The following is a 27,643-nucleotide window of genomic DNA, read 5'->3' as shown; positions in this document are numbered from 1 at the left end:
ATTTCAACGTTTTATCATTATAGCTTGATCTGTATCACGGACTTATTTACAAGCATCAATCTATTGTGAAACGTATTAATTTAATATGACAATAAACTTGAGTACCAACTTTCAGGTTCTTGCAATTGCAAAATCTAGGACACGTTAAATCAGATGGCGCGCCCCCATTGGAGCCCCTCTATTACTACTAGCAACTGTCAACGAATAACCGGAAGTGTAAAACAGCAAGTAGGGAATTTGCAAGGAATTATGGGATACTAAATTCCGTAGTGAGAAACGCGAGCGACAGTTTTGAAGTTAATGGAACCGAAATATTGCTAAGTTTGTGAGAGTTATCAACAAGAAGGAACGGAAACTTGGGTTCCTTATACTAAATAAGCTGAAATGGATCCAAGGATAGTTAAGAAAACCCAGGACACCTTGGGAAAAATTATTAAGAAGCCACCACTTACCGAAAAACTATTGAGTAAACCACCTTTCAGATTTCTACATGATATTATTACTTCAGTAAGTATTGGATATTGTAATTGTTTTGAAAAACCCTCAATGTATTTCGTATATTTTGTTATCGTATCAAGATATTGTAAGACAACGCATTAGAAATTTAAGGTATGTCACTTTAAAGAGCGTATGCAATAACATCCATTGACTTCTGCATATATTTATGACCAGGTTATCAAAACAACGGGTTTTATGAATGGCCTATACAAAGAAGAAGAGTTGAATTCAGAAAATGTGAAGGTTTGTTTCTATTTACCATAATTTTACACCATTAGTGCTCATGCATGCCTGTCCTTGCCTGCAAGGATGAAATGTGATTTTCAAATTTTCTATTCTACAATATCGTTTGTTACTTGAAATCATGAATTAAATAAATAAATAAGGGTTCATGCACATAAACATGCATTGTGAAGTAATAGACCTAAAGTGATGGACACCCTTTGCGATACAGTATGTTTGAAATTCGTTTACATGTACTTGTGGCACAATCAAAAATTTGCATTGAAATTATTTTACATGTACTTGTGGCACAATGAGAAATTTGCATTACAGTACATGTACCGGTACATTTTTTTCTTATTTGAAAACACTTCTCATTTTAAGCACAAAATATTTTAGGGTTAATGCAATGTTTCACTGTACATTTTTCATGATACAGTATTGCCAACTTGTTGACTTCTTAACTGCATCAATAAATTAACTTTAAAAACAGTTCTTATCATGCCAACTGCCAAGTAACCATTACTGTATACAAGGAAATATTCACTTCCGTTTTATTTTCGCCCCTTTCGCACTTGTTACGAGCGGGCAAATTATAAACTGGGCAAATTTCAAAGTCTTAAATTATCTCTCTTAAAACACAACTGCACATGTGTCTATGTGATTTCAAGATGGGGCGAAACTGCATGTGAAGAAGAGCGAAAATTACATGGGGCAAAAATAACCCATTTATACAGTTACCAGTTATTCTTCTTCCAGTATCGTTCATCCCTCAGTTGACATAATTCCTTCTTATATTATTTTGAAATCAAAATGTGTTGAAAACTTCTTCGTGTTCTGTAATGCATTTTCATTTTCAAATTTTTATGAATGGTATTTTCACAGATATTTGAAGTGAAAACACATTAATTTACCTTCGTCAAGACTTTGTCATGTGTTAATGTTTTATATCTTGAACAGGATAAGGACAGCAAGATTGCTTTTCTACAAAAGGCCATTGATTTTACAGGTTAGTGTGTTTAATGTTATATGATATATATATTGTGACTTTGTCTCAGATCTGCCATATGAAGAAAAATCATGTATCGTACTTGATGTTTTTGCAAGCAATGCAGTTATTATTCATGATTTTCTGAATTCAACAATCAACCATTTATTTTGAAGAATTTTTGCTTCTTTATGAGAGTTTTTCTTTTTCAAGAAGATCATTAAATACAGTTTATGCAGTAACAAGTGTATGAATGCTTAAAAATATTACACTTACTTATAAAATAATCACAAATGATTTCCTCATTTATAAGTCATCCTTATAAGATACATAATTCTAAACTTACATTTATTTCAAAATTTACGTGAGTTTGCATTTTAAATACACTTAATTGCCAGTACCTGCCTTATCTTTTCAGCAATGGTCACTGGAAAGTCATTGTCTGTCAAACCAGCCAAAATTGTTGCAGGCCATGAACCAGAGAAAACCAATGAGTTTCTGCAGTGTTTAGCTGCTGCCATTAATAAAGGGGTAAGTTTTTAGAAAATAAGCTGTCTTCAAATTTAAAGAGAAGACTTCTCTTCATTTACCTCAATTTATTTATATTTTTGATGTTCATGATTTTTTGGTGATTATTTTCTCTAAGAAGCAGTCAATCAAAATCTGTGCTTATAAGATATGGAAGTGAATCCACTGTGTTCCTTTAAAAAAAAGTATTTGTGTGTCATTTGACATACTTATTACCTCAAGGAGGAAACATTTGACTAAAAGCTATGTGTCCTCCATGTTTTGAAGATCATTGCATTTCAATTTCATAAATTAATCAACCACTGAGATAAAATAAAAAATAAAAAAATGAATTTGTTTTCATGTAGAGATAAAAAATAACGATATAAATAAAATTGCAGGTTGACAATGACGAGTATGTGGCAAAAATGACCAAAGGAGGAGGGGAACCCAAAGAGGAGAAGAGAGACAAGTCAAAGGAAGGCAGTAGGGAGGATCGCAAGAAGAGGGACTCTGAGGTAGGGGGTCATTGACAGGGACTAAACATTTCACATTGATATCTGAATTGTCATATATCAAATAAATTAATGTTTTAGTTTTTTGACAAATTATTGAAATTGTTAAATTGCCAAAAAATGACTGGTGTACGTTTCTGAAGAAGCATAGGGGTAGTGTCATCTATATAAACAATGCATTAACTTGCTTGCCCGTCATTCATTGCTGTTCAGGTAAGGTCCATGTGGGCTAATTATGTACTTGGCGGTATGTATACACAACCAGCGCATATCAAGTGTTTAAAAAAAATGCAATTTGCAAAATGGGACCCAACTTTTACTTCATTAGATCAAAAATTTTGAGAGTTCAGAGTTCAAGAGATCATGAATTAAAATGATATGAGTCTGTGTTTCACTTTGAGAGATCACAAACTTTGTGATTTTGAAGTTTGAGCTATTAAGTGTCTCCTATATAAAAAACCATTAGTACTTTTTTCAGCTTCATTTCTTGAAGAAAATTTTAAAACTATGAACACTTGAATTCTGGTAGCAAAATTATTCAATGGTCTGAAATATAATTCAACTTTTTTGATAATATATATTTCTCTATTTGCTGTAAATGATTTTGTTTTTCTCATCCTATAGGATAAAAAAGACAGAGACAAGAGTGCCAGTAGAGAAAAAAGCAGAGAGCGTCACAGAGATAAGGAAGACAGACACAAAGACAGAGAGGATCGTCATAGAGACAAGGAAGATAAAAAAGATCGCCACAGGGATAAAGAGAGTCGCCACAAGGACAAAGATGATGATAAGGAAGACCGCCACAAAGATAGGGAAGAACGCCACAGAGAGAAAAAGGAAAGGAGAAAGGTATGAACTTCTGTGTAATTACAAAGGGTTAAAGTCATTCAAATGGAATGTACATTATGTAGGTGATTCAGAAGCCATCAGGGGGTACAGACATACAGGATTACATCATGGTAAATTAATTTCTTTGTAAATTGTGTGTAGACACCTTAATACAAGGGTCCTTTATTCATCAATTCACCAATATTGAATGTGATCATACATGTATAATTCATAGGAGTTAAAATAATTTGTTACAGTCTGTATATTAAGAATAGTCCATTTTGTGTAGAGTATTTGTATATCTTCAAAATTTTCAAGTCTTATTAAAAAGTCATCATCAAATTAACCATACCCAATACCACAGGCTCAGGATGAAGTTTGGAAAAATGTAGGAGTAGAAATTTTGGATTCCGATTCAAATACTTCGTCGGATATAGATTTACTGGAAGGGTTATCCCAGACTGATATGACAGCATCTTCAGCAATCGACTCAGCTGGTGCAAATGATTCTAAGCACAATATTAAATCAAAGCGGCCAGGAGGAGCAAGACATAGGTCATCCAGAACAGTGGAGAGGACGTCATCTGATGATTTGATGACAAAAGAAGGTATAAAAGATTCTGAGCAGTCAACAACAGGGAGTAAAAGGCAAATTGCTGAAGGGAAGGAGGTGGAAAGGAAAAGAAATGTTGGAACCAAAAGTAGACTGGCAGTTCGTCAAGCAGAAGAGGAAACTGATCCACATCAAGATGGAGCTACAAGTAGAGCTGATGTGAGGCCAGTGGAGAGGAGGGCAGGCAAACAAGACCAAACTAAACAGGATGCTGCTGGCCAAGACCAGATTGGGGCTCAACACAAGCTAAAGTCAGTTGAGCAAAAGGTGCCTGAAAAGGCAAAGAAAAAAACACCTGCTCAACATGCACAGAAAGCTGAAAAATCAAAGCAAGACCAAAGCCCGACAAGTAAGAAAAGTTCAAAGGAAAGGAAGTATGCTGCCAAGAAAGGAGTAGAGGAGGACGTCTCTAGTGGCAGAAGTCCCAACAAGAGAGAGAGTCGGGAAGAGTCTCCCAAATTCATTCCAAGAAAGCACTCTAGAATGAACTTTGACCCTGAGTACATGGAAAGAAAGATCCGAGAAAAGAAAAGGCAAGGTTCCATGTATAGTGTTCAAAGAGAGTGGAAAATGGCGGAAAGGGCAATGCATAGTCGCGCTAGTGACCGAGGAATAGAGTCTAGGAGTGGGATTCTTGAAGAAGATTCTTATGTACAAGTTTCTATAGTTGTTATGTTGAGGAGATGATTTGTTGTTGTTTATTTTGGTTACCATGTATTTGGAATTTCCAAATGCTGTCCAGTTTTATTGTTTCATTGGATATTTTTTTAAAATGTTTTTGAGATTTTCTTTTTACTGTTGGGAAATATTTTCAGCATTTTGTCAATGGTTTCAATTAGTTTTATTATTATTTTTTAACATCAAGGACAGATCCAGTTACGGTTCATTCTTGAATTAGGAATTTGGTCATTTTAAATGATCTTGTTGTCTGATAATGTGTCACTGAATGTTAAAGATTATATTAGGAACGAACACATTTTTGTCTAGTAGACTCTGGATCTTTCCTTTGTTATTAAATATTTAAAGACTGTTCACGGGTGTATGATCTTACATTTTCATTAAAGTAAATTCTTACATATATTTATTACATATTGGAAAAAATTGAATTCATCAGCTCAAAAAACTCTTTTTCTTTATCAATAGAAGATTTACTGAAAATTATGTTTATTTAAAAATACCTGTAAATGAGATCAAATTACAATACTGTACTAAGTATTGATATTTTTTTTAAATTATGATTTTCACACTATAGACAGCCATCCACACTGATTTTCCCTAATCAATCTCTTGTTTACTTTTAGCACCAGGATGAAGAAAGCAAAGAAAATGACCCTTCACAAATGAATGGAGAAAAAGAGGTACTATCACACAGGATCTGCGTGTGCATTTATTAATACAAATCTTTTTTAATTTTAAATGAAAATTGTGCGTAATAGTTAATAAATGCTCAATATTCTCTTTTTATTGGTTGAGAGGCAAAGAGCAGCAATTCTATCTCTTAATTTAAATATGTTGTTTAACTTATTGGTACAAATTTAAATGCGCTGATAAAAATACCATAGTACCTATTACATTGAGGGGATGGATTTGCACCTTCTTAAAATTGTACTCAAACAAAGAATTAAGAAACATTTCATTCTTATTTCTGAAAGGTGAAGTTTGAGGGGGGATTGTTTTGTTACCATTTGATTGTTTGGGGGTTTTCTGTCCAGTTTAATGATCCATTGTATAATGTTTGTGGAAGCTTGTACATTTACATACTTGTACATTTCAGGAGGGTCCCACTAAGTTAGCCCGCCCTTCCTCTGCTAAAGGATCCAGAAGAAGGCGAGAAGGTGAGGTGTTGTTACAGTCTGATCATTGCTTACAAGTTTGGCCTTTTAAATTTAATGAAATAACGGTGTGATTCATCCATTAATTAATATCCAATTTCCTGGCAATTTATTTTACCATATTCAATATTATGGGGTAATTTTGTTGCATATGTTCATAGTTTACTATTTTAAAAGTTTATACATATAACTATGTTGATTTTGTGGGAATGATATATATATTATGAGGGAAAATCATTTTTTTTTCTCAAGAAAGTATAATTTCAAATATTGCGTAATTGATAGAGGTTTTCACTTCTGCTGATGATTTAAATTGAGATTTTCCTTTATTTGAAATTTTCAAAAATTTGACAGAAACTTTAACGAATGGAATGATAATGCCCCCTGGAAAAACCCCTCATGCACTGCTATGACACTCCCCACTCTATCTAGTTGCATCATGAGTTGATGATTCACTTTATTTTTATTCATATTAGATGTTCACAATCTCTCTCTATTATTTTTTTTTTTTATTCTTTGCTGATCGTGGCATGTATATTTACCGCCCACTTTACAGGACGTCGACACTCTAGTGATGAAGGTAGGAGTAGTCTATCACCACAACTTGTGTCCTACATGTGTAATCACTATGGTTCTTCTCTAGTGTTCTGTTAGTGCACTGTTTCTTTGTATTACCATATATCTCTGATTCTAGACTCTTTTCTGTGCTGTGGATAGGGTTTTACATTAATCTAGTTTTTTTTTCTCTGTGAGTAATCAGAAAGCAGCTGTACTTGTGTGTTAAAATTATCTAGCAGAATCATACATGTATATCCATTAGTTATGTGTACTTTAAAGCTTGATAGAAAAAATGTATATATATTTAGGCAAAACAAATAGTTTTTGAAGTCATATAATCTGTCTGGCTATAAGTTTTGATACCTTGATTGATGAATATTCATATATTCTAGAAAATTTAGTTACGGTATTTACCGGTATTATGGTACATGTAGGTATTTATGTGTGTGTTATGAAACATTTTGTGGTAGTTAGGAAAATTGTTTGTATACATCAAATAGAATTAATATGTGATAAACCAGCCTTAGTATTAAATGATACAGTGTAGGAAATATACACCAAAGATTTTTTTTTTTACATTCATTGTGTTCTATAGAATATTACTTTATTTTGGTTGGCTGGTATTACACTAGGTGAACACTTTTCATGGTGTTTGTGGCTCAGAAATCTAGAAAATGTTTAGATCTTAGCAGAATTTATGTTTTAAATGTTTTTTAATTGAGTTAAGATCCGAACTTGGATGAGGCCAGTGTGTAATTCAGTAAATTATTTGGAAAGCACAATAAATGAGTAATATTTGCAGCCTTCCTGTAATTGCAAGCATGCATCATTATTATTTACAAAATGATAAGCCCAATTGATTTTGGACACAAATGGTATTTTATGAATAATGATCTAAAAAGCATATGATATTAAGATGAGGAAAAAGGTGAAAGCATGCAGATACAGCATGGGAGAGTGTTGTTACTACACAGTTGAAACAATTAAAGCTTTTAAATAACACAATGCAGTCTTGTTGGGGGCGTAGCTATTAGGGCCCAGGTGTTGGGAAAGACACACGGTTGTGGAGCACATACAGATACCTTAAATGTTCTACTAGCCATTGACGAGCAATTGAAAGTCTAATAGAAATAACAAATATGGACAAAATGTCAAAAGTATACAAATTGAAATTGATATTTAGCAAAATACATTCATGATATAATAAATTAAAAATTGACAGATTTTGAGACTTTGATTAGGTTGTTATTTTGAAAACGTTTTCCCAAAAAAGTTATCTATCTTGGTAAACACTATCTTATTATAACTAGGCACACGCATTTGTGATATTCTATAGCTACGCTCCTTTATGCCTGATAATATATATTATATAATGCATGCTATTGTATGGTGCTGATATTAATATATGATACAGTGCATGCAGTAACTTGTTTGTACTTATGTGTATGTATGCTAATTAACTGAATTTTATAAACATACAGCTATCAATCTGCACAATATCACAATTCTGCATGACAATCATTTTGAAAGAAACCAAAAAACTCAGAATTTTTCATGATACATTGTATGCTTGAATATGAAAACATATTTTCCTGTGATGTATGCAATGATACGATGCATGGATTTTTCACACGTTTGCTTGCTTTACAGAAGATGAACCACCGAAGACTATGATGGCGACAGAGGGGGGTGACGACAATCTGCCTCCTCAAGTCTCCGCATCGTAAGCAGACTGGTTTTTTTAATGAGATTAAAATAGTCTCAGTCATCTGAATATTTTCAATATGTTGGCATTGACTATGGTAATGTAGGATATGAAATAAGGAAAGGAACAAAACATTCTACTTTTGGTTCAAGGCAAAACTACTGTAGAATGAAATACATGTATCCTCTTTAAGATAAACTCTTTCTGTAGAATTTCTTTGTATTTCCATCTTCCACTTGTCATAATAAGAGTTGGGGTGATAGTGATTTTGAAGTTGTGTAGGTTTAGCATTAAGCATTTAATTGTAATGATTGCAGAAGGTCCCTGGCTCGCCCTAGTAGTGCCCGCCCTGCCCCACCCAGGAGAAAGCAAGAAGTGATGGAAAATGAACCAGCTATGAGGTATGGAGAATATCTACAATATTAATAACTATATAAAAAAGTTTTCTTTTTGAAATAAGACACCTCTATAACAGACAATGAATTAAATGTATGTTTAAAAAAAAACAATAAACAAGAATAGAATAAAAAAACTCATTAGTAAAATGGCAAAATTTGATACTTCATATCATCATGACTAGAAATGCTGAGTAATTGTGTGTTTGTGTTTGGAGGCTGGGCAGTGGTAAGCCGTCCAATGTGATAGTGGACGGAGGGAGGGACTCTGAGGAGGAGGAAGACGAGACGTTCATGGTGGAGGAAACCGCCGCCCCCCAGGAACCTGAACAGGTCAGTGAACTCAGCTCATTGGTCCATTTACTGTGGAATCATTTATGTTTAAGGGGAATCAGATTTTGTTTACATTTATCTTTTTCATGAAGATTTGGGGATTAAATCTTTTTTTAAAAGGCAGTGTTTGTGTGATAGTACTTTGGAAAAGTTTTAAGAATGAGTTGATATTATTATGGTTCCACAGTATTGATGATAGGATATAAAAATCTGTTTAAATGTGTCTCTATTTAAAAAAAAGTATATCTTCTATTACATGTACATTAGTGAAAAATTGAAGAACTCAAATTTGTTTGAATTTTGAGATAAGATGTGTGACATTCACAAAAAATGTAGATTGTGATGAAGTGCTTACTTAGTTTATGAGACATTATTTATGTGTAAGTTGTTATACAGGCCCCTCCCCCACAACAAGATGATGATGAGGATGAGGATCATGGAGGACTGGTCAAAAAGATGCTCGAAACCAAGAAAGAGCTGGAGTCTGGGAGCCAAGTCAAGAAAACAGAAATTGTAAGTGGATAAAGCTGAACAGTCCTCATTCAGGATCCACCAGACTTTTCAAGATGAATTAAGTTTGATTGTGGTGATCAGGTTTTTGTTCAGGAGATAGTTGAAAAATGGAGTTTCAAAATAAATGTTTATTGGAGTATATTACTACAAACATGTATGTTGATTGTTGATAGAATAGAAATAGATAAAACTACATACAGGCTTTGAGATATCAAAGTATTAGAGATGTCGAGGGTAAAATACTTAAAAAATAAGTGGTTGGGACTAACAAATTACTTCAACATATCCATTGTTTTGGAGATCTCAGTGTTCGAGATATTAAAGTTCAACTGTATATAATTCATATGGTCTATATGAAGTGTGAAAAAATAATGTGTTTTTACAACAAATTGATAGGAGAGACCAAAGATTACTGATGCCCAGCGCATGAAGCAGAGACAGCAGGTTCAGAAAGAGATAGACAAGCTCCGGGTCAGCATTCAGACCCTGACCCGCAGTGCCAATCCCCTGGGTAAGGTGATGGACTATGTGCAGGAGGACTTGGACTCCATGCAGAAAGAACTACAGAGGTGGAAACAAGAAAACAAGGAACATGCCTTAGAGCTCAAGAGGGAAAGAAGGTAGGTGTTAGTCCTGTTTGATGTAGCTTTCGGTGGAATATTACTTTACTTACTAGACATAATGTCACACACAGAAAAAGCAGTTGTCATGCTTGTAGGTTATTGAATAAAAATTATTTTTTTCATTTTTTTATTAACCAAAAAATCAAAGACTTTAATTACATGTTGGGAGTATCAGTAATTTATAGATCATTATGAATGTCTTATGTGGTGTACAAATTGATTTACAGTATCACAGATAAAGCCATTGAGCCACTAAGAGCCCAGCTGACAGAAGTTGACCAGGCCATTAAAGATCAACTAGATCTCATTGCTGCTGTTAAATCCAACATTATCCGTAACGACCAGAAAATCGACAAAATGCTCCGAAGTATAGCCAAATCTTGATCATCTGCTGCTTCAAACTACTCATTCGTTTTCATGCAGGTCTAGATCTAGAACTCTCAGCATTGCTCCTCAGTTATACTGTAATTCTCTCAGACTTATGCTGAATATCCAAGATACATGTAAATTGGTGAGAGAGACGAGATGAAAGTGAGCGATTGGGCGTTAGACAGATGTTAGTTATGAATGTGTTGGCTTTGCCACTCAGGGTGTAGGTAGGATTGTGATTGTTATAATATCTAGATTGCTTCAGTCACTGCCTATGGACATTAGTGGTATAAATTATATAAGTATAAATGAAGCAAGGAGAGTGAGTGGAATAGAGTATATTATTTATGTGAGAAAGGTGAGCATATTGATGAACCTGATATCTATCAATGTAAAATTGCGTTTTCTAATGCAGGATATCTTATTTTTTTCTATATAATTAAAACTTTTGTTGCAAATTTCTTTCAAATCAATAATACTTCATGTGTTTTCACTGTCTATTTGGCAGTATAAACAATTTTATCATACCAGAAATGTTCACAAGATGGGGAAAAAACCATACATGACAGAAATTCAATACCCCTATAGATCTGGATAAAAGGCAGTGAAATGTGTGCATGTGAAGATGACAATACATGAACAGGTTATCTATTTTTTTTGACACCATTGAGTGTTGATGTTTTCAATGATCTGAAACTTATCTTTTTATACATCGTTCTTTAGTTTTGCAAATGACTATTTGATTTATAAAATGCATTGTTAGCTTTTCATCTCATGCTAGGTGCTGTCATTTGTTAGGAATGGAAGAACATTCTGCATTACAACAGCTTAATATAAGTTCTTTTTGTAGTGTCTTTATTAATACCGATTTCTTTGTTTTTTGTGTGAATTTATATTCTGTGAAATTGAAATCTCTTAAGAATTTAAATTGCTGTCTCAAATTTCATCTTTTATCTTAAATTCTTTTCAATGTAAATTTTTGTTGTTGTCATACATCATATCAGAATTTTTGTAGTGTTTCCTCAAAACTGTTATATGTGAATTCTTCCATCATTACATGTACCAATGTTTAATGTACACACTTAAATGATTCATATCTCTCTTTGCTCATTTGAAATTTTTTGAATTAATTCAGAACATTCCGTGATTAAAAACTGGGTACTGACAACAAAGTTTGATCTACCAGTCCCCCCCCCCCCCCCCCAATTTTCTTTTGATCCATGATTTACATTGTAGGTTCTTGAGACTGCTTTACAGTCCTTTCGGGGTTGTGTCTGTTGTATTTTATTTATTGTATAAATTTAGTCCTGTTATCATTAGAAATGTGTTTTTTGTCTTGTCACAGTTTTAAGATATACTGACATCCATGTACATGTTGTGCTACATTGTATAAGATAATTATTACAGTTGTTAGATATTTGAAGACCGTTGCAGTTTTGTCAAAACATTTCCGTCCAGGTCATATTTTAAAAAAGAAGACTTGTTTTTGGTCTTGAAATTGAATAAATTGTTTTAATGCAAAATGTTTGGCTTATTTTGTTGTAGTTTTATTAACTTTTAAGACACAGTTTTCTGATTTTTTCCAATCTTTATATCATTTTGTTCTTAAATGGGGCGTGATTAAATCCAATAGCCTAAAGCCCTTCGGGCTCTATGATAGATTTCTCTAGATGATAGATACTTGTTATTCTGAATACTATAAGTATACATCGCAAGTAGACACCGCAAGTTCCAGAAAATGTAGATACTTCTACACATGTACATTTAATAAAAAAAATAAAAAAAGATATCAAATCAATGAAGGAAAATCGTGAATTAATCCTGATTACTTTTAATCAAAAGCACCACTGCTTTAATTCTAAATTGTCCTGTCGTTTCCTCGCCGTAACCCACCGGTTTATTAATGAGAATAGAAGTCTCCTCAAGTAATTGTGATCCCCTAATTGAAAGCTCACCGACAAACAGATAGCTGTCTACCGTATGCCTGTTATTAGATTGAACCTAAAGGCCTGATTCCACCTCAAAATGGCACAGCAATCAAGGGAGGAACAATATAGAGATGGGCTTGCAACTTCATCTTCTGTCCTCAAACCTTCTATCTGCTCTCGGGGTGTCATCTGGTTGCAATTTTCGGAACAAGGGGTTAATTTGTAAAACCCAATCCCCAATTAAGTTTGTCTTTATCAACTTTCATTTCTAGTGATTGGGATCAATAAAAAGAGTTAGCGTCAATTACCGTAAACGCACAAGTCGACCGTTGATGGTTTTTTTCTTTTTAGCGAGGCGGTTTCTACGCAAAATCGAATATTAGCTCGATCGTTTAACTTCACCAATGCAGAAAGATTGCTTCAATCGAATACAAATTAATTGAACGTCCAATAAAAATAATGGAAATCACTGAAGCAATTTGCTAAGTGCTTTGATGAGGGTCCCAGGGTCCATTTTGCTAAAGAATTCAAATACGGAAACTTTCCTGAATACCATATACTATCATACTAAAGATTATTAAAATAGGAACCTTTTTTGAAACTCGTGCTTGTTTATGGTGAATTTTTTTTTCAAAACAAAAGTTTGTTAAATATTGTAATTGCTTAAACTCAGTTGATTGCAAGTTTTTCGAAAATATTGTTTGATCTTCGAGAGAGAGAAGTTACGTATTTCAAAAACCCTTTATAAACCTGGATATAGCGCATTACACTGTACCAAAAAGTTTAAAGTCAGTTCTTCACCCAAATTGTCTATACCTGTTAGTTTCTGAATAGATAGTTGCATAAATTTTCGACATTTTTGCCTTAAACTGCAACATACTAGTACATGTACATGTAAGATGCTTACATGTATGTTGTTCGGTTTGTTTTGGCACCACTATAACATTCTGCAACTCTATATAAAATAAAACGATTTATTTTTCTACGAGAGATCATATCATTTTACAAGAATATTTTGGTGCAGTTATAAAATATGGCCAAAGACCTTAAAGTTTTCTCTATTATCACGTAAAAAACGCACCGTAACATGGAAAGATCCCAAACCAATTTAATTCTTGACACACGCGTTTTTTTCTATTCTTCAGATGAGCGACATCTATTTTCAACCTCTATATATACATATATTTCTATCGACAATATTTAATTTGTTTAGGATTTTTACGTTTGAGGAATGCAATTAAATGTGACTTGTTATTTTGAAGGTAACTACAAACGTTTGGCGTGTCTTAAATACTTGTATCATTCTATAAACTCAATGATATTTAATATATTGCGTTGCGATCGAGTCCCGATTTCCTGACCCTCTCGATAAACGTCACGGCTCATTAGGTCGTAAAAAGGCCCTCCGTCTTTTGAAGTTTCAATATATATTTTATTTGCTAATTTACCATATTATTGCATAGAATGGAACCTTCGCGCCAGTTCATCCGACAATTGAAAAGACATAGTAAGTAGCAGACGACTCACGCTTCAGTGGTTCGCTGATGGCCGAGGACATGGGGCGCAGGCTATTGCAGTTGATTGGAGTGAGAAATTACGTATTTGTAACATGCTTGAGGTCTAGTCTTCGCGAAATGAGATCCTTTGCCCTTTGTAATTAAAGATCCAATAACGAAGAATTTCCTCTTAAGGTGGCTCTATACACCCACAGTTTATTCCAATTTTCAATAGAAGACCACAAAACATAAACTTATCAAATATTAAAATGACGGTAGGGATACTATAGGTATTTTTAAAGAATTTTTTAATGTTTTTTCGTGTTTTTGGAAAATATTTTTTAAAAAGACAGCTATCAACAAATTGAGAGAAATTATTTTGTCATATGATGGATATTTCCTTCGGACACATAAAAAAAAATATAACACTTCTAAACATTCAAAAATGTTATTATTGCAAATTTTTTTAGCATTTCCCCAAAACATATTTTTTCATATTTTCTTACTCTGTTGACAAATCATCTGAAAAAGTTGCTTGATGTTATAAGAAAATGTATTTTAATAAATGTGAAATAAAAAATTGAATGAAAACAATTGCAAATAAACACAAAAAATATTTTAAATTTTATTTGGTATGAAAGTTCCTCATGTAAGGGTTATCGTTCCTAAATCCCAAGGCCCAAACACCTTGGGGACTTTTCATTTCTGAGTTGAAGAAAATTTCCTAAATATAATGTTGGAATGATAAATAAATGCATATTTCATTATAGACTTTGCCCTGTATAAGTGAATATATTCGCTTTAGTGCAAAACTAAGTCAAATAAATAAAGGGGAACATTGACTAGGCTAATAGGATTTATGTATCCCAACCTGAGAGAAATTCAAAGCAAACCTCTCATCCCCGTTAGGTCTCGATATTAATATGCATTAAAGTATATTCTAATTGAAATATTTTCACCTGTTTAGAATTTTCTTTCACGGTATTCAACCCAAAAATACGTTTTAGAAATTTTTGGAAAGTTAAAAAATTTATTGTTCTCAACGGGATTCGAACTCATGACCTACTGGTTTGTAGTGAACCCACTAACCCACTGCGCTACGGTGTAACATATCGATGAGGCTAAAGAAACTCTTTAAAAATTTATACTTGATTTTATTGTTTATTTCGATAAATAATACCACACAACGTGAAGGTGTCACATACCACATTACTTGTAAGTAATGAATTTTCCAATTATCAAATTAAATCTATCCATTTAACAATTTTTTTCAAAATAGCGGTTCCCATACAATTCACCTCAGTTTAAATCAGCCAGTACCGGAAATGCATGTTTCCCGATTTACTTTTTTGCGTACTGCGTCATCAAAAAGTGGTGTATAGAGCCACCTTAATTCAGCATAGACGCCAGGTAAACGAATAGACAGGGTCCTTTTGTCTAAATGGAACCCATACCGTTTGAAAGAGTGGACTAATTGAAAGCTAATGTTTGAACAGTTCTATTCGTTCCATATAATTCCTCGTTGCTTTAGCTAAATTGCCTTTTCTAATGAATATTTCGGAAGAGCAATATCCGAATTTATGATGAAATAAATAGCGACTTAAATGTGTTTTATAATAAAGAAAGGATATATATTGCAAGTATTACCGGTTTTTAATTTTGGTTCGTTTATTTGTAGTTTATTATGCATGAACGGATACAAAACTTCCTTATCGTATATTTTATTGCATTTATTAATTCTCGATCTTTTTGTGGTGATTTGAGAAAGTTAAGGCTAAGAGAATAAATCCTGCATGCGTATGAATTTTAGAAATCAAAATTAAATTGATTAAAACATAATTATGTGGAAAACGTAAATAAAACTACCAATTTGACTGATCAGAATTCACTGAAAATTAAAGAGATGTTCTACAATTTACTCTCAAGGCACCAACATTTCAATCTTCTATCATCGCCATAAAATGAAAATTATCGGAATATCACCAGTCTGGTTTGTGTTTCCTGAGACAAATGCAAGAAATTATTTCCGCTTCATTTTTTGCTTTTTATCGCATAAAGCTATTTCAATGGGCTATAATCTGGAGATAAATTGACCGTTTATTGTCTGCGTCTCAACAAAAAGCACACCAAACGAGAGTCAATTTGAATTCTACGAGCGACCATCTACAGTGGCGTCAGATTTTAATGCAACTCGCCTCGGACCCATGGCGGCTAAATTGAAAATAATAGACACGCTTCATTGATCATAATAGAAGTCTATTAATATTCTTACGCTCAACTAGGCAGAGAATTTGCTATAGCTCTATTTCAGAAAAAAATGTCATAGAAATAATGAAAATGAAAGGAAGTATTAAAATATGACGGCAACATTTTAACATCTGCCATATCTGTAGTAATTGCGCTCGCCGATGTCCATTTAAGGCAAGGTGAAGACTTCAATTAGACGAACCGCTTCACGCGGTTTGGCAAACTAGATGGGGTGAGGCTTTCCATTTAACCTAACAACATTTACAACTTCAAACCCTTAGTTGTTAATAGATAGCAACAAACTGCCGCTTCTCGGCCATTTTGCTACAGCGCCCAATCTGTTGCAACGCGACATCATGTAGGTATATTAATTGCAGCAAAACCTTAAACCATTACAATACTAGTAGTTGTGTTGGCATAGGGTATACTTTGACCAGACGATAAATATTCTAAAAACAAAACCAAGTAAAACTGCAAAATATTTAGTAGCCAGTGCTTTAATCATTTTTCATCCCTATTACTGCAAATAAGCACATATATTCCTTTGTCTTTAATAACTAAAAAAATCATTTTAAAAAGGGCCGAAATTTACAGTAAATAATGGAATCGGAATTTCATGGTAATATGCACATACACATATTGTGTCCTAGATGCCTAAACAATTTTTACGAAATTCCGTGCGACGGTTTAAGAGGAGTTGCACTTACAAAACACCCCCCCCCCCCAAAAAAAAAGGACTTACGGACTGACAGAAGTACTAATGCAATATATAATTACCTTGCAACTTCGTTGCTTGGGGTATAAATATATTAAATATTTACATTTTCAGCTGTCATTGTATGTGTAATTGTATGTAAAACCCGATAACTTCATAAAACATAAGTAACACAAAATGGGCGTGTCTTATAGCATAACCGAGCACGGTATTGGCTGCGCCGCGTAGTAATACATTATTATAGCATGCTACATGAAAAAAAAAAGGTTTTAAAAATGTTGTTTTAAAGTATAGAAATTGGAAATAATATAAGTATAAGTAATAAGGAATCATTCTTTGAATATGATGAGGTGATAATTTCGGTCGGAGCGTGGTAAAATCTATCATAAAGCCCCTCGGGCTTTTCTGGATTTGACCACGCCCCGACCGAAGTTATCACCTCATAATACTCAAAGAATGATTTCTTCACTACTGACTATTTCGGTTTGGCGCGCTAAACAGAATTTTTCAGCATCGGACTAAAATTTGTTCTCATAATTTTTAACACAGTTCGTTTAAAGAATAAAACAAATAACGTGTCCAAATATATAATGAGCAGCCATGAAATCGACTATACAACATAATCAAACGTTGTTTGTTGCATGTTATATATAATGATGATGTGATTTCCATCAAGTTTTTTATATTGTTAAAACTCAAGTACTGAATTAATGACTGGCAAATAGAAATTAAGAAAAGTATTCAATTCATAAGTAATGCAAAGTGCTTTCTTTGGGGATTCATGCGATATATGATCGAGGTGGCGACATTGCAGAAAAAAACATACATTGTAACCCGCGTTTGCGGGTTATGTAAATTTTTTCTGCAATGTTCGCTACCTTCATAACACACATGAATCGCCAAAGAAAGCAATTTATTGTTTATATTACTTCTTTCTCTTAACAAATTGAATAAATTGATTGTAAAAAGTAAGTAAAATTTACTAAATTACTGTTAATGTACATCAGTACGTAAGCTAACGAAATAGCCAAAATCGTATCCTATGGGAATTTGAGTCTTACATCATCCTGATTATTTCGTGCAGTCCGTGATTTTTCTTAGGTCGCTGTAGGTTTCGATCAACCGATAAACGGGGCTGTTTCTATAGACCTATGAATTAATTATAAGTTTCCGTAAGATATAGAAGCAATCATACTCGGAAGAAGTAAATGAATGTATTAATGAATGTACCAAAATAAAATGTTCAACTTGTATAATGAACTAAATAGGTTTTGACTATTTTTATTTTTATTTTCAAGACATGTTTCTGTGGCTTTTAAATGGTTACGTTGCGTGTATGTTTTAGGTGTCTTTAAATTTAAGACGCAATCTCTGAGAGATACTAGTCCTATTAGTTTAATAAATGCATAGACAAGCTTAATTGGGTGTTATACATATAACATTATGTGAATTACATATAAAATTTCACTTCCAAACAGACAGGCCACGAAGCCTTGCAACGCACGATTCTCTTTATTTTAACAATCGCCGAATTAAATTAAATTAAACCAGTTCAATGTGAATTCTATTTACCAATGCTTGAACTTACTAATAGCGAAACAAATTTAATTTAATTTAAAGATTTTCTCATTTAGATTATTTTCTATGAAATTATAGGCCAGTATATGTTATCATTCTCTATAAACATCTGACACTTGTCAATTAAAACACTTATAGTTTTCTAGGCATAGACCTTTTGCTACCATGAACGAATATTTGCTTTGAATGATATTTTGATTCCCATTTTATAATTATTTTTAAAAAAAACCACCACAAAACGGGTCTTTTATGTGGTATCTATGAATTATATCTACTTTTAATGAAACAGATGTTAAATAAAAGAAAGTACGAATCGCTCATGTGGAGTTAATTAAATTTTGCATAGTTGGAAGATTTAATGGTTTTCAACTGTAAAATTTTTTACATATTCATCAAAAGGTAAAAAAAAAAAAAAAAAAAAATAAAATAAAATTCGAGAGCTATTTAAAAAATTATCTTGCTACAAACCCCCACAATTCTGAATTTCAAATTTTAATTATTATTTATGCACTATTTTCAATTAAAAAATGTACCCCGACAAACAATTATCAAAGATCCATAGTCGGGAATTTCCCCCACTACCCAAGATATAAAAGATAAATGCTTCATTGCTGATTACTCAAAAGAAACTGAGAGTGAACTTAAATATATACGGGCTTACTCGATATTGAAACGAAAATTGGCTCCGTTTATATCATGTATACATATTAACATACAGATCCTGAAAATTAAGTTAGCAGATTAGAATTAATTGGAAAAGCCCTTCAAATTTCCTTTGCTTTATATGGGAAGCATACCTATATGGGACATCATAGAGACATCATGTTGCGAAGAGGAGACATTAACTCGCTTAAATTTCTCTCGAATTTTCCGGCTGGGTTCCCCCGATGTGATACAGAGAGCGGCCATTTAAAGCCATCCCGCCGAATAACTTTGAAGTGTATTTTAATGAGAAAAATGGCTCAAATAATTCGATGACATTCTCATTTTTTCTTCAAAAATTTAATTCTGACCCCTGTCGTGTGGCAGTCGATAAAATTAGACTTGATGGATCGTTTCGAAAATATTAAGACGTACTCGTTAACTTGACTACTGGTGCGAGAATGGCCTATGCTCTGTGTATTTGGTTCATTAATTCATTACATTTATTCATATTTCCACTCATACACATTTGTTACAATTTTTGTAAAAATATGGTACATGTAATTATTAACTCTTGCCTACATAAAACTTTCATTGCACACTAGTAAAGCAAAAATGCCATGCAATTTAAATTTCAATTTTCTCTTTAATGTGTTTTTTTTATTTAAAGAAAATTTTTAAATATTACAAAAACACGATATTAATTAAATTGTATTGTATTGTTAATTGGTCAACAGCTGTACAGCTCATAGACATATACAATTAATATACACATGTTACAATACATATACTGGTCACTTGAAAAAGGCAAGTTTATACATGAAGTTTTCTGACTACAAAAGCATTCTTAATATATTTACCTAAATAGCACAAATCTTTTACATTTTGTGTTGACAATAATAGAATTAATTTAAAGACAGAGGGTTTAATAATAAAACTTCTTAAGGAATTTTTCTCTTAAGTTACAGTAATAGGGACATTTCAATATAAAATGATATTCATCTTCTATATCCAAAGTACATAGAGGACATAAACGACTTTGTAATGGAACATTGTTATATCTGCCAGTTTCGATGGTAAGACAATGAGATGATAATTTTAATTTACATATAAGTTTCTTATATTGTAAAGGAATTCTTTTTGAACATGAATAAATTTTAAAGAGGAAGTTTATTTTGATAGAAAATTTTTATGTTCAATTCAGTTCAGTTTCGTTCATTCCTAAATAGTTATAATTCTTAAAGACCTCATGTATGAATTTTTCCTGTAATAAATTGTATTTAAAATCATTTCAAAGTAACGTTAAAGTGTGTTCAATGTCTTTTTAACAATTAGTATAGCTATTTAATTTTGTTGTTCTAATGTTGGTGTTATTAGCTTGAATCATTAGCATCTGAACCTATTATGTGACAAGATGCTAGGAATAGAAATATGTGTACAATGTGTTCTGTGTAGAAACCCTAAATTTTGACAGCTTTCCCAGGGGTGGGTGATTATATAAGAGATATACTAAAACTAACACGAAGAAACACTAGTAATCGACAGATTTTTCAGCAAAGAAAACAACTTTGCTTCAAAATGATATAAAAATCAATTGCAAGATCTACCGAAGTCGAATCATTTCTAGAAATAAACACTTTTTTGTCACTTTTCGCGAAAGTTTCCATCGCAATACCACATCTCAGTTCTTGTTGCCGATGAGTTAGAGAATGCAGCGATTACGGAGGGACACGAAACCTCAACTTTGAAAATTTTTTGACACCCCCCAACTGATTACGAAGGGGACGGAGATTTACCGTCTGTCAACAGTCGGGGCTTCCAACAAGAGAATTGAATCTAACAAGTGTTTGATTGATTTATACGATAAATCTCGTTTGTCATGTAAAGTAAAGATAAATGTCACCAATTTGAAAATATGATGAGAGATTTTCAAAGTTATCATCAATAAAATTTGAAATCAATCTCTGTAAAACATTGCACCCTCATTTCTTTTACGTTATTAATAAAGTTGAAATTGGTAAAAAAAATCTTATAGAAATGTACATCTATTTAAACAAATGTTAACATTCATGCATATGACCTGCGAATTTCAACTATGGGACATTTTTGTTGTTGCTGATTTGTATACTAGTAATTATAGTTTCAAGATGGCTAAAATAGGAAGTTATGAATACTTCCTAGTTATATTTGCTTTTGCAAAATGTGAAAACAACTACGAATCTCCAAAACGGATATTGATTTCAAACGAAGAGAAGACCATCAAAGTGATTTAAATATTGGATTAAATGTAAAAATAATTTGCTTAAGGATTATGCTAATTGGACACAGGAAAGACATGAAAGATTGTGTATACACAAACGACTTTGTGCTTATTTACCTGTAAAATTTCTAAACCCTAATAAAAAATTATCTCGCCTAACCTTAAGGGTCTTCAATTTTATCAGAGGTGGCGTTCAATTGTAGTTTATGGCCGTTGAAAATGGCCGCAATCTACTGGTATATATTAACAAGAGTAATTCATAGTGTGTCATCTTTAATCGCTATGCATTAATCATGATTACTTGTGCCCCATTGAGTCCATTTGACTACCTTATTTTCGACCCAAAATACACGCTCAGCCAATGAAACGACTGTCTTCAAAAGGTCGAAGTATTCAAAGAAGTTCCGAAGGAGGGGCTTGGTCAAAGGTTATTTCATAGTCCAATAGAATCACTTGAATTAATTAAAAAACTGTCAGTTACAAAAATAGAAGTGCCCGTGTTTGCTAAATTGATGACGAATTGAAAGCGACACAGATCCCAAAAAATTCACTCCTCACCATTAGGAAAGGGGGTATCAGTAATTCATATTGTAATCTGTCTACAAAAACTTCTTAATTGATAGTTATGGTGACCATGTTACTTTTGGTCTAGGTGACAAGAAATTGGACAATATATGACTGAGAGAAAATTCGGGGTTCTTTTACAAAGAAATTGAAAGCAACAGAGTACTGATACCAAAAAGAACATTTTCAAAATGTTATTTTAATGGGACTTTAAAATTATCGCGGAAAAAGGAAACCTTCATCAGAATGTCCCAGCCATCGTCGGGAATTGGATCGTTTTCCATTGAGTCCCTGATAGCAAACTCTGCGTCTTCTCCTCGCTTCGGACGTTTCCTGGGCAACAACCTGATGTTCATGCCAACCAGCGCCGTGCCCCCGTCTCCGGTAAACATCTCGCCTGAGATGGCGCTACCCTTCCAACATCTCATGCACCACCCGTATCTCAGCGCGCGAGCCATGCTTCCTGCTAACTACTTCCCGTCCAGATCTCACTCCTTTGGACCGTTGCAGTCTTGGTCCGGACTACATCAGCTGTATTCCGGGAAAATGGCGCCTGTACAGAGTGAGAGGATGATGTCCCCCTCCACGGGCAGTGAGTCACCGACAGGGTCCCCCTCACCCGTGGGGGTCTGCCACGCCAAGGCCGCGGACATCATTGACAACAACCGTCCTCCTCCCAGGGGTATGTTTCCAGCAAATTCATTTAGGCCAAACGAGTTGTAACAAAATGAAAAAAAAGTTTTTGGCTTATTTTTTAATCAAGGAATTATATACATTTTATGTGTATTTTTAAAGGCTTGTTTTAATTTTTTTTAATTTAAACATTTAATATTTATTATTTTAAATGTTTAAGATTTTAATATAAAATTTTGAAGAAGTAAAAAGGGTATATCTATCATGGGGTCATACAAAATGTTCTTAGATCTTTCAATAATAATTTAATCAACTCAACAAAATGTCGGTATATTTTAGTAGTTTCAGGGGAGAATGAATAAGCACGTACCATAAATCCCCCAAAGTAAAAGTAACAGCATGAAAATAAGGATTCTAATATTGTAATATATTCAGAAAAGTGCTCGCATGGAACAAATTCGCGCTTCAATAAGTTTTTAATATTTAGGAGGAATGTAGAAGTGTTAAAAATCGCATTCCTGACGTACGGTTGCTGATTTATTTGATACATTATATTAAAAAAAATGCACTTAATTGACAAACGTTCTTATAATACAGTGTACGAAAGATTGTTCATATCAACGTCTTTTGCGTGATATAAATGAAATTATTTAATTTTTTTTTCTTCAAAATTGATAATTGCTATTTTTTTTCATTTCCATGTATTTCTTAAATAATAGTAATCATTTTAAAATTTAGATAAAGATAAGTCAATTTTATTTTACTTGAAATAAAAAAATTCACGAGAAAGTTTACCTACCTTTATATTATATTACAAAAAACATATAATAAAAAATAATTTAATATCAAGAGAATGCCCTGTAATAATTAAGATTTTTAGCACCCACAAAGAAGTTTTATTTTAAAATAAAATATTCGATACCTTGGAAAACCCCATTAGGTCAAAAATAATTTTTAAAGATAATTTTCTTCCATTCCTATCAAATTTTGCAAAACGCAGAACTAATTGCAGGAATTGTTAACGTATTTACAAAAATGTTTTGGTACCCTAAAGTGTTACAATGTCCGTGAACACGAAAGTCAAAACCAGTTTTAGGATTAGCGCGTCGTCGCATTATACCATTTTGTTGTCAGTTGCGTAACAAAACATTCCAAAATGTTGTCCACTCATCACAAGTAATAAAATGAAAACACAAACTAAGCCATTATTTTCGCTGTTGCTCTCTCTGAATTCTTGACCATAAGTGGTCAAAAATAAATACGGAATCGGGTTTCTTTGGAAATTAGAATCAGGCCAGTGAATGCGACAAATAATTAACCAATTTGAAAACGATGCTTCGGGGACAGAGCTTTGGAAACCTGAAATAGGTATCTGACTGACGGACAAAGAGAAACTGGACAGCGCCGAGGTCCGTGTAATGAATTACTGCCATCAACGGATGACAGAGGTTTAAATGAAAACATCATCGTGTAGAAATCGAGATGTCGACCTAACCTCAATTCATGGCGTTATGAAGTTCTAGATCTACAGACCTCTTATAACTCACTTAATAGACTTAATCTTAAGTGATTAAAAAAATTGTTGTAATTAAAGTTATGACATCCCAACCGGTTATTTTTGAGTAGTAAGTGCACTTTTTGAATAATTCAATTGAATCGGTTTCAAACCTATACCAAGTGTTTCTCTATATGATGAAAAAATATGCATTTTTTCAGAAAAGATTTAATAACATTTGCAATATCTAATCCTCTTCAAAAATTGATTTAATTGCAAAATTTAAGTTCAATGAAATATTTCAAATTAAAACCAAATCGATAGATATTTTAGTAAAAAAATTATTAAATTATAAAACTATGATTATTGATATAAAATTGATATAAAATAGCATTTTTACAAATTGTAAAATATTGTTTTAAAAAATACAGTTCTGATAAAAAACTATTTTTTAAAACATATTATTTATCTATATTATTAACATCATGGCTTTTATGAAAATGACGTCCATGTATATACTGTAGTGCAAACAAAGGATGATCGTCTTAATTGCCCTTTCACATTCCGGGCTTTTTAATAACTGTATTTTCATGGACAAATTGTCTTCTAAAATCGTTCTATGTATAAAATATGGAAACCTTAAATATGTAAGCACTACATGTATATGTATTAAAATGTTCGTACAGATGTCAAGCTTCTAAGCATCATGTATATTTTATTTCTCAACACACTACTTAAAATCAGACAACGAAGAATAAGGCTTAAAAATCAAGAACTATTGATTATTATTATTGATAATCCCAATTCAAAGATATATTTTTTATGGATAATCTTGGCAATTTACAGAATTATAAGATTCTGAATGCTGTGTATCGTGTTAAAAACTTTACTAATATGTTAATAACATGAATTAAAAATTGTAAAATTTCAGGCCACATACATGAAAATCCCACAGCTTCAGACAAAGATGAGAAAGGGTTTGGTCATAGCTCGAGAGATGTAAGTGATGACGACAACGACGATACAGAAACGATGTCAGTGTTCGAGGAGCCTCGGTCTCCAAACACACACATCGAACATGACCAAGAAACAAAAACAATTCCCGATAGATCCGCGCCCGTGTCCATAAAAACTAGACGGAGGAGGACAGCGTTCACTAGTGAACAGTTACTAGAATTGGAGAAAGAATTTCACAGCAAAAAGTACTTATCGCTGACTGAACGATCTCATATTGCACATAATCTAAAATTAAGTGAAGTCCAAGTCAAAATCTGGTTTCAGAATAGGCGAGCCAAATGGAAAAGAGTTAAAGCCGGAATGATTCATGGAAGAGCAGGTCCCGACCAGCTATCGAACAAACCCAAAATTGTTGTTCCCATTCCAGTTCACGTAAACAGACTTGCCATACGCTCACAACACCAGCAGCTCGAGAAAACGAATCGAACACCACACAGTCATGTGCAAATGTTTGAACGTCCAACATGAGACCGCCAAGTGTTAAAAAACCCCAACCCCAACTACATACGATAAAAGATACAATACAGATGCTGAACCAAGTTAGGATATCGATAGAACAGGATTGTGTATATTTGAACAAGGAAATAGTGCACCAGTGATTATTTTGGAGTTTCTCATCATTTAGATTATGTCGTTTGGTCCTGTCAATTTTGACAACCCCGCCCAGTGCGTCGGTTCTAGCTATCTGGTTACCTTAATTACGGAGAGCAATGTGAGCATTCGGAACAAGCTCTTTATTCTATAATGATCTGCGTGACGATTTGTAGAGAGCTGAAATTTCCGGCGTTTACTCAGGCTGTTTGAGGAGATGGCCATACTCCTCAATTTAAATATCACAATATTTATTCTTTTCTACAAAAAACCTCCCCAACGTGCATAACACATATCGAAAATTGCAGAGCAAACTGTAGGACCGATCAGAGCTTCTTTATGCATTGGACAGCATACACCACCAGGGATAAATGTCGCTCGATGTTTACATCATATAACCCACCCACAATGATTCCATTTAAATAATACAAAGACGCTGACATTACATGTAATTATGATGATTGAAAACGGTTCAATTTGGCTGTTATAAGTCAACCTTTCTTACTTAAAGTTTTAAAAAAATGTAACAATTGTTTTGTATAGAAAAATATCAGATTAATTTGAACATGATATACCGGCAAGGTGAACTGAAATAAAGAACAACTTCAAATTTTGCTGACCAATTGTACCTGCTTTTTAAGTTAGTGTGGGTCTTATGTATTTTGCGTGCATTCTCAGGAAATTGTGGTTATACTTTGAAAATCGATAGCATTGTAGATCAAGAAAAAAAAAAAGAAAATCTTTTTTCAAACAGACAAAATGTCTATGATCTTGGACCCCCTCGTTCCTCCGTTAACCTTCTATATTTACCGTCCACAAAACTGGGCGACAAAAATATTTAGATAAATTGTTTGCCAGTAAAACATATTAATACAGTCCCAGCTTGCTGAGTGAAGATGATTCTCACATCAAAACGCCAAAATCAAGTGGTCCTTGGGCCGGATTAAGCCTGTTGACCTAAAGGCCAATATTTCATTGCTATTGTTAAAAAGCAATCCTAATTTGCCATCGAATATAAATGACCAACACCAGGACCCAGATAAGAAACAGGCGCGTGGGTCGGTGCTTCATAAGCCCAGCCCGACAGATAAGTTCTTGATATCTATCACGAACATTAAATAAAAATCTGGAGGGTGTGAAATTATGGTCAAAATTAGAGGTTCTGGTTTGTGCGGAGTGATTCACGCTCGGTTATTCGCATCATAAAATGTGTAGCTGGTGGCAAACGGGTGACAAAGAATTACGCACTGATTTGACTTTGATATCCAATTGTTGTCAACACACATGTACATTAAAGGATTTTAATTTTTACTGTTTTTTCATAAATCATGTGTTCATTACAGTAAAATATATGACCGTGCTTTACCAATTATTTATTAATTATCAAACAAGCCATTTAAAAAAAATTATTCTCATTTGTAAGATTTCATATTTTTTAATTTGTTTGTCAATTTTCCATCAGGCTAATGCATTTAAAAACTACAAAAAAAATTATATAATTAAAACTATTTTATGGACAACAACTACTATAATATATTAGTACTAATACTAGATAAAACTGAATTAAAATGAAACAATGAAAACTGAATCTATGTTTTTTCATTACTTTTATTTTGCTAGATTTTATTTCAACTTCACTTTAAAAGATAGCCATTACTAATGTAAAAGACATTTTAGAAATGTACTCATCGTGTCCGAGCGACTGCCTGGGAATGCGAAAGTGATTAATTAGAATTTTGTCCATCCTTAGACAACATCAAAGAACCCGTATGTTAATGACCACAGCTTGAAGACTATTACTTTCAGCGGTGTTTGCCTTCTTTCAATGGGGTCCGCGTTACACGATTGCTTGGGCGGAGTCAGAGAGAGCCAGATCTTTTTATCTAGGTAAATTTGTACTGGTGATCGTCGGGTGTCTCGAACCACGGGGGATTTAATAGCCGTAGTTTATGTATATCCTTCATATGTATTTTATTCA

General features: G+C 33.2%; 2 protein-coding genes across 5 annotated transcripts; both read left to right on the top strand.

Annotated features, from left to right (window-relative positions):
- The first annotated feature begins 236 nt into the window (after positions 1 to 236).
- Positions 237 to 11,122, top strand: LOC105318851 (TRAF3-interacting protein 1). Of its 4 annotated transcripts, XM_034466117.2 has the most exons (16): positions 237 to 507; positions 673 to 741; positions 1,681 to 1,729; positions 2,127 to 2,239; positions 2,617 to 2,733; positions 3,355 to 3,579; positions 3,923 to 4,822; positions 5,473 to 5,529; positions 5,946 to 6,006; positions 6,560 to 6,583; positions 8,212 to 8,284; positions 8,584 to 8,667; positions 8,880 to 8,994; positions 9,391 to 9,507; positions 9,904 to 10,127; positions 10,358 to 11,122. In XM_034466117.2, exons 1-16 carry the CDS (start codon positions 385 to 387, stop codon positions 10,512 to 10,514), a joined length of 2,508 nt encoding a protein of 835 aa, XP_034322008.2. In that variant the 5' UTR covers positions 237 to 384; the 3' UTR covers positions 10,515 to 11,122. The 4 variants fall into 4 exon arrangements, with proteins under 4 accessions (XP_034322008.2, XP_034322018.2, XP_011414446.2 ...); XM_034466127.2 differs by lacking the exon at positions 6,560 to 6,583; XM_011416144.4 differs by lacking the exon at positions 3,923 to 4,822 and having other exon boundaries at positions 239 to 507.
- Positions 11,123 to 21,870: 10,748 nt separating this feature from the next.
- LOC105318850 (homeobox protein GBX-2) lies at positions 21,871 to 26,506 on the top strand. Its single transcript, XM_011416143.4, has 2 exons — positions 21,871 to 22,611; positions 24,989 to 26,506. The coding sequence occupies exons 1-2, from the start codon at positions 22,176 to 22,178 to the stop codon at positions 25,540 to 25,542; spliced, it is 990 nt and encodes a 329-aa protein (XP_011414445.3). The 5' UTR covers positions 21,871 to 22,175; the 3' UTR covers positions 25,543 to 26,506.
- The last annotated feature ends 1,137 nt before the right edge of the window (positions 26,507 to 27,643 follow it).

Source organism: Magallana gigas, chromosome 5 (genome assembly GCF_963853765.1).
Source record: "Magallana gigas chromosome 5, xbMagGiga1.1, whole genome shotgun sequence".
Taxonomy (NCBI): Eukaryota; Metazoa; Mollusca; class Bivalvia; order Ostreida; family Ostreidae; genus Magallana; species Magallana gigas.
This window is presented reverse-complemented; position numbering and strand designations above follow the sequence as displayed.

What these genes read in the sequence shown, in the direction of transcription:
- LOC105318851 (XM_034466117.2), top strand. Translation starts at nt 385, where the DNA reads ATGGATCCAAGGATAGTTAAGAAAACCCAGGACACCTTGGGAAAAATT. An exon ending in GCAAGAAGAGGGACTCTGAG is followed by an intron (nt 2,734 to 3,354) that starts GTAGGGGGTCAT and finishes CTCATCCTATAG; the next exon opens with GATAAAAAAGACAGAGACAA. An exon ending in AAGTCAAGAAAACAGAAATT is followed by an intron (nt 9,508 to 9,903) that starts GTAAGTGGATAA and finishes ACAAATTGATAG; the next exon opens with GAGAGACCAAAGATTACTGA.
- LOC105318850 (XM_011416143.4), top strand. Translation starts at nt 22,176, where the DNA reads ATGTCCCAGCCATCGTCGGGAATTGGATCGTTTTCCATTGAGTCCCTG. An exon ending in CAACCGTCCTCCTCCCAGGG is followed by an intron (nt 22,612 to 24,988) that starts GTATGTTTCCAG and finishes GTAAAATTTCAG; the next exon opens with GCCACATACATGAAAATCCC.